The 14,081-nt window shown below is 38.1% G+C and overlaps 2 protein-coding genes across 3 annotated transcripts; one reads left to right on the plus strand and one right to left on the minus strand.

The window, feature by feature from the left end:
* Nucleotides 1-315: 315 nt before the first annotated feature.
* Nucleotides 316-5,850, plus strand: LOC116247879 (elongator complex protein 5). 2 transcript variants are annotated; one of them, XM_031620309.1, is made up of 10 exons: nt 316-392; nt 580-809; nt 913-1,005; nt 3,097-3,254; nt 3,362-3,408; nt 3,964-4,033; nt 4,432-4,658; nt 4,763-4,852; nt 5,016-5,091; nt 5,183-5,850. In XM_031620309.1, exons 2-10 carry the CDS (start codon nt 643-645, stop codon nt 5,401-5,403), a joined length of 1,149 nt encoding a protein of 382 aa, XP_031476169.1. In that variant the 5' UTR covers nt 316-392; nt 580-642; the 3' UTR covers nt 5,404-5,850. The 2 variants fall into 2 exon arrangements, with proteins under 2 accessions (XP_031476169.1, XP_031476161.1); XM_031620301.2 differs by having other exon boundaries at nt 333-463.
* A 447-nt stretch (nt 5,851-6,297) lies between these two features.
* On the minus strand, nt 6,298-12,109 carry LOC116245711 (eukaryotic translation initiation factor 3 subunit B-like). The gene is made up of 11 exons (XM_031617223.2): nt 11,829-12,109; nt 11,501-11,738; nt 10,331-10,477; nt 9,803-9,931; nt 9,480-9,608; nt 9,288-9,371; nt 9,081-9,205; nt 8,768-8,966; nt 8,109-8,641; nt 7,780-7,888; nt 6,298-6,945 (listed from the first exon to the last, which is right to left on the minus strand). The coding sequence occupies exons 1-11, from the start codon at nt 11,990-11,992 to the stop codon at nt 6,601-6,603; spliced, it is 2,202 nt and encodes a 733-aa protein (XP_031473083.1). The 5' UTR covers nt 11,993-12,109; the 3' UTR covers nt 6,298-6,600.
* Between the last annotated feature and the right edge of the window lie 1,972 nt (nt 12,110-14,081).

The raw sequence follows: 14,081 nt of genomic DNA on the forward strand, positions 1-14,081 counted from the left end.
ATTAAAAAAACTAAAAATAGTAAACAAATAAAATAAATGAGAAACTAATAACACAAACATTAAAAGATAAGTAAATTTGTAACAAATAAAAAAAAAAAAACTGTTTGGTATTAAAAAACTGAAAAAGTGAAAAAATGCATTAAAATGCGTTTTTTTATTTTAACGTTTAAAAAAACATATTTTATATAAAAAATGCATTTTTTAAAATTTTAAACGTCCAATTAACTTATCGTGTTTTTTTTTCACATTTTTTTCGAAAAAGTATGACTATGCTTGATAGTCTTAAAGAAAATCCCTCAACAGTCGCTTGATGATCTTGAACGAGCATTCTTACGAGCCCGGCCTGGCCTCTTTCGGTCCTTGAGGCGACTGTAGTCTGTAGGCCGTCCCTGGTAGGTTTGGTCTCTTGCTTTTCGGAGAATAAACTTGCGATTCACGAGGAAGAAATCTATGAATTCCACAAGTTAGCTTCTCTCATGTCCCCAACTACTCTCTCCGTCTTATGGTACTGAAATGAATGTCGGATGCGCTTCTCTTCAACAGATTCTCTTTTTTTGCTCCTTTTCTGCGCTCTCACAGGTGCTCACAATCGCGGGAAGCGACCGGCGTCAATAGCGGAAAGTTTTGACTCTTAGTGTAAAAATGGTAGAATCGGTTGCTCGGATTTTGAGAGATGGGGTGCTGGAGGGAGAGTACGCACCCGCGCTGATTATCAAGGACTCGTTGAGCATGCAATCGGGTCTTCATGTTTTCGATCATTTCCTTTGCAACCTTTGCTCTAACATCTCCTCTAGCAGGTCCCAAGCGCGGTAAGCTAATATCTTTCGATTGTGATGGTTTATTTTGCTATTTTCTATTGAAAGGGATTGTTGGTCGTCACATTATGATTTTAATTTGCTGTTTCTATTGAAGGGGTTTGGTGGTCGTCACGTTTGCAAGAAAGCCTGCATTTTATTTTGACTTGTTAAAGAGACGAGGAGTCGACACTACACACTCGGAAAGATGGTAAGCGCAGGGTATCAATGGCGCCGTCTAACTGTCTAAGTTTATTCCTCTGTTGTTGTTAGTATTATTGTTGTGATAAGAAACACAAGTAGAACGGTAAGCAATTTGGTGTAGTAGCAGGGTAGTGAAACTGAAAGGTAGTCCTATTACTAAGGGACCATGCTTATGGCTGGTTTCTATGAAAAACATCCCTATCACGTGGAAATTAAATGCTAAGGAGGCAGGACATTCTATTCAGCTGATTCGGAATTGGTGTATAAAGTGACTGCTTCCTTTTATCGTTTATACAATTCGGAACTTTCTTATGTAAGTATTCATGTGGGTATCTGTTAATGAGATGGTCAAACATAGTTAATATACTGACTGATTGTTCTTGATGACTTGCTTGGCTTTTGACGGGCAAAAGAGAAGGAGAAAGCAAGATTCGTTTGATATCCTGTCTGTGAATATCATGTCTTATTCCCTAGTTGTTTCTCCAGGGCCTAAAACATCGGGCTGGGACTTGAACCAAGTAGGTTGTGTCGTGAGTGGGTTCAGCCGATATCACACTTGTCTCAACTCGGTTCAAGTAGTTACTGAGCTGATCTTGAGCCGGCTTGCTAGGACTAGTGAGCTGACCATGAATAAGTTGTGTCCATTGACTCCATTCAAACTTTTTTTGCTTAGACTCAATTACTGAGCTAATCAACTTCTATGTGTGTTTGTACGAAGCCACCATGTGTTCTTGTTGCAAACTGCCCCCTAATATATGTACTTTCCTTTGTCAAATGAATGGGCGTCTCGTTCACTTGCATTTTTGAATTTGTATCCGTTCATATAAATTCATCAGCAAAAGATCAGTTTAGCATTTCAGTATCAAATTGTGGTTATATGGTCTCCTGATCATGAAATTACACTCAACCTCAAGCTCAGACCTGAATCAAGTTTAAAGCTGCTTAAGATATAAGTCTGGCAGTTGTGGGAACAAGAAGATCAAGCTATGTTGATTATCAAACGATTCACGTTCGACTCATGGTGAACATGAGCTGAGTTCAGGCTACTTTAGTATTTAACAGTCTAAGGCTGAGCGTGTTTTGTCTAGTTAATTCAGCTGGTTGTCAGGCCTTCTAATACTGTGCCACCATGTATGTATCACGCTAGTCCCACCATTCTATGTATGTCAAAAATATGTAACTAGTTTTACAGCAAGAGCTGTCACTACCAACATGTCACATCCATCATGGCAGCCAGTTGGTGAGGTTGGTAAACTCAGCTTCATTTGTGTTCTAAAATAAAATTTAAAAAAAAAAAAATCTCCATCATACAATTAGTTCTGGACATAAAGGCAGAAAATTAGTTGGAGGGAGAAAATATGTTATTGCTAATTCGTGCTATTTGGGTATTGTATCTCAAGGTATTAACAGGCCCATTGAAGTACTGTTTGAAAAAGTAGATAAGTGCAATTCCACTAGGAAGGCCAACTTGAACAAGGATTTGAAGCTAGAGATGATTGAATGTTCTTATCTAAACTAGGATAAATATTAATTTCTTAATGGAAATTAACTCTAGATTTCAATATGACTTATTATTAGTGGATAAGACAAACTTATTTTCATTTTGTTGTTTAAGTTAGTTCAGATTAATCTTACTCATCACAATTCACTTATAGGTTTGATCACTTGATGTTTCCTCTCACATCAAGGCTCATGATACCAATATCTGCTGATAATAAGCGCTTCAATTAAATGTGGCAACAGCATGATTAACTAATACCATAGCAATTAGGGGGTCTTAACTTGGATACCCATGGTTGATAAACTCCAAGCTTGAGCAGAAATGAAGAAATTGAAGTGGAAAGAGGTGAATACTTTGACATAAAGCTGTACGCCCTCCAAACCTTTGAACCTGTGACACGTGAAGTGGCGATTCAAGTTCACTTGTTGATATACACATTTTCTCTTGACTACCTGTTCTTGCTTGAGATTAGTAGATTGATCTTATGAACTTACTTGTATTAGTGAAGTTAAGGAGCAGGAAGCTCTGTGTTTCCATTTAATCTTTCATCTCATAATGTTGTGCTTGTAGATTCATTTATGTTGTTTGTTAACTCAGGTTACAGATTCTAGATTGCTATTCAGATCCTCTTGGCTGGAAGGACAAACTCTTGAGTCACACTCAAGAGCATGTTAAGGACCATAAAAACGTGGCTGTTTTTAAGGATGTCACCAACACAAATAAGTTGATCTTTTCTATTCTCGATCTTGGGAAAGGTATGTTTTTACTGTTCTAACTCCTTGTTTATCACCTTGTTCATGTTCCATTATTGTCTTTGTAGTTAAGAATTTCTGAACAACATTGGCACATATGATTTCTACAGAAATCATTGGACAAGAGAAAGGTCGATTCTCAGTAGCAATTGATCTGGTAACCACTCCTTGATTATGCAGTTATGCTTTTGTAATTCATCGTGGTTGCATATGGTTTGTTTGTCTTTCAGCACTTATATAGAGATCTTATTTTCTCTTTCTGAGAAACTAATTTTGATTTGTTACAACTTCATTTATATGTTGATCTTATATATATTTAATAATGAGATATAACTTATGCTTCCAGTAATGTTGTATGGTACACTGACAAGTAATGGCATGTAGCCTTTTGTAATAGATGAAGTGGGCAAGAAATATTCCCAGGTAGATGGATTTCAATGTTGGGTGGATTCAGTATGAATGCAAAAAAATTTAATGTGCAGTGGATATCATGAACCCAAAAAGAGCCTCCAATGGAATACAATCAACTAGCAATCTCTTTTCTTCATTTCTATTTCGTGCAGTCTAATGTAGAACTTCATGAATACTTTTACTTTTACCAAACCACTCGGTGAACAGCTTACGCCATTTTGGTCTAAATTTAATGGTTATGTTGTTTTATATTCTGCATCAGGTGGAGTGAGTGTTCTTACTTCTGTATCTGCTTTTTCAGGTTACTGAATTGATCAGGCACACATCTCTGCAATTAATATGTAGCCTTATAAACAATTTTCGCAGCCATGGTATATTATGACATTTTAAGAATGTACTTCTGATGTCCTGTATTCTTCTCCATGATTGGGAAAGCTGATAGCAAGACATTTCTAGATTTTCTGCCAAAATTTGTCTTATGAATATCACAATTTTTTTTATCAGATTCAGCATGTAAGCTATGTTGGTTTATATGATTCTAGCGTAAATCTTTATTAGTAAATTTGTGATCTCCTGTTCTTTGCTAATGCTTGATGCTGTTCAAATGCTTAATGGACTTTAATTCTGAGGAGATTAGAAATACAAGTACAGATTGTCTTGGCAAACTCTCTCTGTCTCTTGCAATCTTCAATTTCTGTAATTTAAAATTATTTTCTATTCAAAGTGATCAAAACTTTTTTAATGAGTTTCAGCTTATTGTTTGATCCAGATCAACTTTCATCTCTTCTATGGTCAATACATTCAGACCTGCATGAGCCTAGGACTGTTGCAGCGCTTGACTATCTGTGTAGTATGACTTTGTATCTGGATTCAATGGTTCACCAACCCACAGATGTTTATAGAAGCAATGAGAACTTGTCTAGATTGGAACAAAATTCCAACAGGGGCAGATTACATCTACGGCTGAAACGTAGAAATGGGAGAGTCAAAATTCTAGTAATCTCTCTCTCTCTCTCCCCCTCTCTCTCTCCTCCTTTCTGAATATGGAATGTGCCAGTAAGTAATGTATTGTGAATGACAATGCAACCAACAACTGACAGTCCGAGGAATTTTTGGTGGAAAATGGCGGAGTCAAGTTTGTACCAGTTTCTTCTGGGAATGCTATTAGCAATGAAAGCTGTTTACCAAAGGTCAGTTACTTGGGAAAGAGATCTCGTAAGATCATGTTTTGGAATTTGAAAAGTTTGACACTGGCTACCCTTTTTTGATGATGACACCCTTTTTCTTCAGTTGTATTTCCCTGCATGGTCCTTGTGTTGATCTAGTATGGTGTTTCACTTTATCTTCAAACAGGTCCAGTTTAATCTCCAGCTTACAGAGAAGGAAAGAACCGATAGGGCAAAAGTTGTGCTTCCTTTCGAGCACCAAGGTGCAGTTAATTTCTCAGTTTCCCCATGTTTGCTGCATTTACAAAGAAAAAAGGGACGTCTTATTTTAGCTGTTCTTTGTGTCTACTCCAGGGAACGGTGAACATATAGAGATATATGATGGGCGAAGATCACTTGCAAGGTTTCAGAAAAATAACGTGCTGAGTTCTCTAACTGATGACACTGTTTCTGCTGTTAGCAAAGTAAACTTAGGAATGGATGATGATGGCAAAGGTCAGATACACTATGTACGTGATTCGGATGATGAGAAATTTGATTCTGATGAGGATCCAGATGATGATTTGGACATATAGTCCTTTTTCCTTCAGTTTGAGAACAACCATCGCATGGTTTGAGGCTGAGAACCTGCAATCATGGCAGGCTTACTACCCCCTCGTCCGGTCAATTTAATACTTTTGTGTTCCTTGTTTCTCTGACAAATGTTTTATGCTTCATATCCTAGAGATAAATGACGGTCTCTACCCAACAACAGGAACAAGGTGTTTTTTTTTTGTTGCTTTGGAGATGTAGTTGTAGTGGATTCTTTAATGGCCTTTTGTCATTGTTGTCCTGGCGATATGGTCCACTTTTGGATGAGTTAACAGCCGAGTGCCTTGATAGGCAGCCTTTTTTGTCTGCACTTGTTAATGGCAAAGCAACAATGCCTTTTCTCTTCTGTGCCTTCATCCCTTGTACTCTAAAATACTTTCTGGGTGTTTGGCAATGTAAATTCAGACTTCAGCTGGTTTTCTTTCTTTAAAGCTACTGAGACAAATTTTCCTCAGAAATCTGTGATGTTACAAGAAATCTACTCAATTTAATAGCGTTGTGCACCGGCGCGGCTGCGCAGGCATATTTCTTCATTCAGCTGGCGCTCAAGAAGTTTGGTATTAGATCACTAATTTACGCAAAAACTCGAGGTTTTTGTATGATCTCAACGTCCTCCAACCAAAATTAATTGTCAGTCCGGCTGTGGACGAATACACCACCAAAGAAAGTGAGAAATTGCTCTGGTTATCCCTGCTAGCAGAAACAAATAATAAGCTCGATAAGGTAATGATACGATGCATCTGGGAATAAAATAAATACTTTCTCAAACAGATTCAATAGATGTAGAGTTCAGTTGGTTCTCGTGTTTTTAGGATATTTTTTTTTCCTGGAAAAACGAATGATCTTCTAGGAACATAAGAATATACTCAGTGCAACAGTTGAGCTCCAACTGCGGCCAACTAGACCGTCCAAATATATTTACATTCAGCCCCACTTAAATAGTTTGGTATAGTCTTGCACCTCAATCCCAACATCATTGATCAGGTTTTCTTTGAATTAAACATGCAAAATGTCAAATTCTTTTAAATGATCCGAACGTTCTCCCCAAACAAAATTCAATTACCGCCCTAGCGTGATAGAGGGTCGACTAAAATAGTACCAATAAAGCGAACGACAAAGAATCCAAAATTTGCAGCATGATCCCTTGGAGGTAATACTGTCATTTTCAAATGCTTTTCTTTTCACTCCTGTTCATCCCCAAAACTAACAACTTCTTCAGTGACGTCTAGGATTTCCTCAACCTCCACTTCCTTTGCCTCATATTCCTCCTCTTCATCACTTGCCTCCCCATCCCTGAGTTCTTGCCTGTACACCTTTTCTTCTTCATGTCGTTCTTTCCATTCTTTTACCCATCCATCCCACTCCTCTTGCAACAGCCTTCTCTTCTCTCTATCCTGCTCGCTCAACAACAACGAGACATCTTGGTCCTCTGCTTCATACTTCTTGCTGTACTTCTTCAAGTTCCTTGCAATCTCCTCCTCTTTCTCTGGAGGCAAAAGGGAAGGTGGCCTTGGCCGCCACAGGAACTACAATTCCAGACAAAACACAAAACATACTTAGTAGCAGAAGAAAGCATCCATTGTCTGTCTAAAGTTCTGAAGTGTTGTAAACGCGCAAGGCAACCAATAGCGATTGGATCCGAAGTTAAATAGCTAAAATAATGTGAAAAAATACAAATCTAATTTTTAGTATTAAAAATGACAAAATAGAAAAAGAGTTTACAACATATTAAGAAAAAGTTAGAAAATTAATTGTCTCCTGGAAAAAGCATGTATTGCACAAACATTAAAAAAACAACCGTGTTCTCCTTCTACCCATAACATGCATGCTTCCATTTGTCAACATCGACCACTTAAATTACTCTCAACGCTTAAATAGATAATAAGTACTTATTTTTTCGATCTTCCTCCTCAGTGCTTTGAAACAACTTAAATACTTAAAGGTCATAAAACCCGATTTTTTTTTTAATTTGAAAGACAGGGATAGGCTCTTATTGAAACGGACCATGAAACGCCTAATTTTGTTAAATGAAATCAGCCCTAAATTTTACTTTTTACTTTAAACGTGTAAGAAGTACTTCCAGTACAAGCTTAATATTCTGCCTTGACAAATTCATGAAGTTAAAAACAAAAATTTTAAAAACAGAATTAGTTTTTTCCACTAATGTTTTCAAAGTGCAACATAAGTTACAGGCGATATCGTACTGTAGCATAAAATATGGGAGGCGTACTGCAACTACACCCGATGGATGCATTTACATCCTTAAAACGACTTTCAAGGGTTCTATTATTTTTTTTTTCGTTGGGTACTTTACATAGATGGTAGTTCCACCCACATGTATAGATTGGCTAGCTTCTTACCTGGTAAAAGTGGTCTCGTGGTATTCTGTACAACAACTTGCCATGGAAAGACCAAATGTGGAACCCGTTTTCCATTTCATGAACTGAAGTAACAGATGTGGCGACATATCTGCATGTACAACCAAAAGATGTACACCATAAATAGATATGCTGAGAATGAAACAACGACAAAAATCTCCAAGATTCAGATAGGGAAAGAAAACGAGGACTACCAAGTACCTAAATGTTGGGATTGATACAAAGATGACACTTCATAGTAAAAAGTAAATAAGCAATAACATATACTAATTCATTGATGAACACATACTAATTCATTGATGAACACTCACCGTCCTGTAGGGTCCCATTCAATATCAGTTGCCATGAAATGCTCCCCTGTTGCCATAGTCTCAAGTTCATCCACATTATAAAACTCGAGCTGCCCATTGAAACCCTTCATGCCAGCAAGTATGATGAAGCGGCCAGAAGGAGACCAATATAGAGCATTGGCTTGCTTTCCTTTCAGTGTTGTAAGCTTTGAGACCCTGCCAGTGTGATGGGCAGTTCGCATGGAGTAAAAACTGACATCAGGCCGAGGGTTGTCACCATGGATAACTGCAAATCTATGACCTTTTGGCTCCCAGGCAAATGCAATAACTTTATCGTTCTTGTTCTCAAGCTCCAATACTTCAATTGGAATATCTCGTTCTTTTATACGGAAGAGCTCAAAGCCAGTATAGGTGCTTTTCTTAGTTTTTGTGTATCTGTCTACCTTGACAGCAAGATAATCACCACTGCTTTGCCAATACATCTTGCAGTCGCTGACACTGAAAAGATTTTTCTGTCTAAGCTCCTCTCTACCAGGAATCTGAATAAGGCTAACCTGAAAATTTTCACAAAATTATACTTAAAGCCAAACGCAGGAACTGAAGTTACTGAACACAGAAAAACCTAAAAATGGTGCATTACGAAGACAAAATATTTGACAGAGCTGAACTTTGTCACTTACTCTAGCAGGCTGATTTCCACCACCTCCTTCAGGAACATATAATGCCAATATGGGATCAGCCGGAGACCAACTGAAGTCCATAACATTCTCAATTTTAATAGACTTCTTGTCCAGGAGGCCAAAAGTCTCTGTTTCATAGACACTGATAGCATTTTTACCAATTCTAGCAAAGTACTTATCTTCCTTCCCACCGCTCCATCTGGAAAAAAATGATATGTCAATACTCTCTCTCTCTCTCTCTCTCTCTCTCTCTCTCTCTCTCTTTCTCTGCCTGTATGTGTGTGTGTGTGTGTGATAGCACTAGGTACATTACCTAAATACAGGCCATGACACGCCTGCTACACCTCCTGTTCCACCAGTGGCAAATTCATCAGCTCGTCCCCTGAAATCCCTCATTATTTTGCCCGTCCTCACATCAAAAATGTTTAGCACAACTGTCTGAAACCATGTTTCCTATTAGACCACCTGCAGGCTTAACTAAAGCAGAACACACATTTTCTCAGTTGGACAAGCTATTTACCTGCGTGTCCCGAGGGTTGCTTGGTTCATGACTACTGTATGTGACCAAGTATTTCTCTCCAGGAGAAAAATCAATAAGTTTGACCTGTTGAACAAGTATTGCCTCTTAAGAAATGGTTTCAAGCAGCATAAAGTCATACAAAATCATGTCCATAAATAGTTCTAAGCTGGATCTTGGCCAGGATGAGGAAACCTGGGGATGTGCATATCTCATTAAGCGGTTAAATGTGGTCGCACCTCCCCAAACAGCTGCACCTTGCCTGTGCACTGTGGCAAGATATGTTCCCAAAGGTGACCACTGCACAAAACTCTCTGTCCAATGCTGCAAAACAAAGAAAAATCTGTCAGTAGGACATAATCATCAGATGCTAGCAGAATCAGATAATGTGGCAGAAAGAATAGTTTCACAAGTTCACATAGTCAATACTAGCGAACAGGGTACGAACACCACCTTCCAAAAAAAAGAAAAAAATGTTAAAGAGATAGCTAAAGTGTTGTATTAAGAGTTTCACCTACCTTACGACTATAGACAAGTTCTGGCTTCGACTGCCGAGGATCGTTCCATAAAACCTCAGTATCCGCCCCATAGCGTACAACAAACTGGTCACGAGCTTTTTCATCTGTCAGCCACTTATGCAGATTTTCCTGTCCATACCCAAGAAAAAACAAAACCCTTACCCTGCTGTGATGAGAGATACAATAAGATGTCCTTTTGAAAAAGGCAGTAGAAGCATAAAAACAATTAGAAACATTTAATTCCAGTAAAAAGAGGTTTTCTACACTAGGAAATGTTTCTAATAATCACACTAACTATTGACTTAATCACACTGACTATTGACTTTCTCTTGGAGAAATACAAACAAACAAAACATAAACTGTTATGCATTATTTGCTGAGAATCAAAGATAATCAATAGCTGTTGTTGGTGAGCACAACGATAAATCTCAAACTGAAGAACAATCTTGAACTCCCAAGAGGCTTTTATGGGAAGCAAAGCACGAAGTGACATGACTCATTTTCTTTATCATCTAAATGAAAGCTTACCCCTGGTGTAAAAGGCTTGATCTCAGCAGGAGTCCACTCATCTGGAACTTTCATAAACCTATCAAAATCATCAAACATGTTGACCGCAAATATGTGTGACCTATCCAACTTGTAACCATTTGTCTTCTCCTTTGCCGACTCTGCTTCCTAATTGTAAAACCAAGAAAAAGAAAAATAAAAATAAAATTAAGGATGTCTGCAATTGCTGTACCATAATACCTACCAGGCAGGCAGGCAGTTAGAACATAGTTGGAACTCTAAAGAGATGCATTTGACAGTCTAGTGAAGTCGCATGCAAAAGATAAATATTCTAAAAGCGTGCAATGAGGATTAAGCAAAATGTCTCCAGATATGTGATGACACTATGAATAATTACCCTCAGATTTTTTATCGACTTTTTCACATTCATTTGGAAGGAAACATCAATAATCATGATTTCCTTGAAACAATTGTAACTCAATGAGGTAGAGAAAAAATTTCTTGTTATTCAATACTAGTTCAATGTTAGAGATAGGACACGTTTGAAAGAAAGCAAGCATATGCTGAAAATCTACGTTTCTTATCTACAAAAGCCGCACAATGAGTAGGAAGCCTTTTCCATGACCTACGACCAGCATTTATTGTTTGTATACACTAAACGCTGGCAGGCTAGCAGATTTCAATTTCCAGATGAAAATGGATAATTAGGAGGAAGGACCTACTGAAGAATTATCGTCCTATACACTTGGATGGGAAGTACTTATCAAAATTATAGTGAAATCCTGGAAGCAATTCTACGATCATCTATTTATGCAATGGAAGTAACTCACACTTACGAAAGTTACTGCTTCAGCAGCAGTATAGATAGTCTACGAACCAACCATTTAACCACAGAGTCTTACTAAATCCTATCTATATCAAGTGGGGCCTCCTGAACTTGTTATCGTTCCAATAACTTGGATTCCTAAAGGTGAAAACATAATCATTGTGGATCGAAAATGCCTCATTTATCTCCTAAAATCAATTCATTGGTTGCATTGGTGCTACCAGTCCGAGAACGAAAAAAAAAGAAGAAGAAGAAGAATTACCAACAGGTAGCTAGACAAACCACAGACGGTCAAAATAGAATGAATGCGGACTAATTACCCGAGAGAGCACTTCGTTAAAAAGCCAAAGGAAGAAATTCCTAACCTGCTTGGTATTGAACTCGATGTAGCAATAACCTTGCGTCTTCTGAGTCTCGGGATTCATAGGCATCCAGAGCCCCTTCTCCTTAATCATGCCGATCTGCCCAAATATCTTCCTAACGACGCCCTCCAGCTTCTCAAACTTGTCGGGCCCGACGACGGGGAGGTTATCGACCACGATGACGTTCTCAAAACCGGAATCGTACTCGAGAGTCTCGCTCTCGATCACATCTTCGTCGTCACTAAGAGCCGACCAAGCCGAATCAGAGAAGGAACAGAACGGAAGAATCAAAACCCACGGTTTCAGAGAAATCGGGAGTGGAAAATTTTACCTCAAGATGCCGAAATTCTCCCCGGGAGGAAGCTGGATGGAGTCGAGGTCGACCCTCGAGACGTCGATCTGTGAGGGGTCGACGACCAGGTGAGAAGCCGGCGTTGGAGGCTCCGCCATCGCATCTAGCAGGTGGTGGCCGTTAGCGACCACGTCCATCACCATATCAGGCCCTCTGTGCCTCTCCTTCTCTTCCTCTGGTTTCCGCTGAGCGGCAGGAGGAGCTAGGGTTTGGGGAGGGAAGAGAAACGTCAGCCAATTTCTGCTGCCCCCTCCATTCTTTCCGATATTTTAAAAATATCGTTTTTCTGCATACGTTTCCAGAGACAATATATATACAAAAAAAGCCGATATTTATAAACCTTCATCTCTTATTTATCGTATTTTCTGTGTTATAATATTTCCGCTTATTACTTTTATATGCATTTCTTTTGCATTATTTTGATGATTTGCGTTCAGCATTATAAATACTAATTCTATACAAAGCACATGTAAATTCATATTATTTTTATGGAAAATATTTTATGTTTTTTACCAATAGAAAGTCGATCCTATAAAAGCTGTTCATTTTTTTTATTGACACGAAAGTTTTACTAAATTAAAAAATGGATAATGTAGTATATGTTTCTCGTCAAAACATTTTTAAGATCTTATTTATACATTTAATACAAACAGAAAGTGTTTTAACGATCAATTTTGACAAGGACAGCTCGAGCTCTGCTAGTTTAACTCGTTCATGCAGGAACAAGAGTTCTTCCCTCTCGATGAACAGGTAAAGACATTGAAGAAAATGCAGATGTTCAAGCCAGGATGGAAGGATATGTTGAGAATGAACCAAAATGAACTTAGAGGCATTTGCTTCCTCCATTGAGGGGCATTTTGTTGCAAACATGATGATATAAATACTTTTTTGCTTCATGAGCATGCAAAAAGATAAAGCATATTGTTGTTTCTTTTGATAAAAACTGGAATGAAGCTGTTTACAGCAATTACACTTGTCAAACGCTTCATCTATCATTGAAAAGGAAAAAGGTATTATACTAAGCTTTAAAGCAGTTGGAACAGCATATATCCTTTAGAAAATGTTCTAGCCTCCAGTCCAATCTCAGAGTAACATTTCATAAATCAACGACCGCTAAGTATAACGTGCACACATGGTAGAAGCAATTAATCTTGCTTTGAAGGTAGTATTTGGACATTCCAATATCATAGCACCATTTTCAGGCATAACATGCTAAGATATTGTTGATGGAAACTTGGACTTACTAATTTTCATTAGTTTTGATTATCAAAAGCACGACACCTAAAGCGCCAAAGAAGTTAGGGTTGCACATGAGCCGAGTCGAAATTGGCTAGGTCGAGCTTGACTCGGTTCAAAAAACTTGAGCTCGAGCTCGGCTTGAACTTGAGTCAAGCTCCTTATAGCAAGCTCAAACTGTACTCAACTAAACAAAATCGAGATCGAACTCGACTCGTTTAACCCATTTAACTCATTTAACTTATGTAAGCGTGAACTCATGTAATTTATGAACATTTGTTTTTGCCCTAAACACTAAAACCAGTGATTCAGTAAACCGGATTTGGCAATATCATGTAGCAAGTCGAGTAGAGTATAAACAAGTCGAGTTCTTGAAACTCAAACTCGACTCATTTATCATTTCGAGTATCTTTGTAAACTCGAACTCGGCTCGTTTATAAATGAGTCGAGCACAAGCCAAGTTTTTTCAAGCGAGTTCGAGTCGAGCCCAAGTTAGCGTGGCTCGTTGTGCAGTCCTTTAACAACCTGCTACTCTTGCAATTGTCTTGATAGTTAGACACCTGAAGGTCAAAGCACTACCTTCAAAGCAAGGTTGGTTACTTCTGCGATGCAGTTCGAATGCATCATGCTTGCAAAACTCTTTATTTCCTTCCAAAGGCAATGTTATGTTTATTTCTTCAATACATTATAGGTTCTAAGATAATACTTAGACATTTAAATAATAAAGAGAGACAATTTATTGGTTACCTCTCATGAAAGCGTCAGAAATGGCTCATAGCTAGTTGTCACTACTTTATGAAATGTTCCTCTGAGATCGGACCTGCATCATTTTCTAAATGATATGCTTTCCAGCGGCTTTAAAGCTTAGTATACTATACTTATCCTCCTCAATGATAGTTGAACCCTTGGACAAAGATATGATGTTGTCATATTGCATGATTCGCCTCATTCCAGTTTTGATTATAAGAAAAAAATCCGCTTTATTTTTGCATGATC

This window comes from Nymphaea colorata, chromosome 1 (genome assembly GCF_008831285.2).
Source record: "Nymphaea colorata isolate Beijing-Zhang1983 chromosome 1, ASM883128v2, whole genome shotgun sequence".
Lineage (NCBI taxonomy): Eukaryota > Viridiplantae > Streptophyta > Magnoliopsida > Nymphaeales > Nymphaeaceae > Nymphaea > Nymphaea colorata.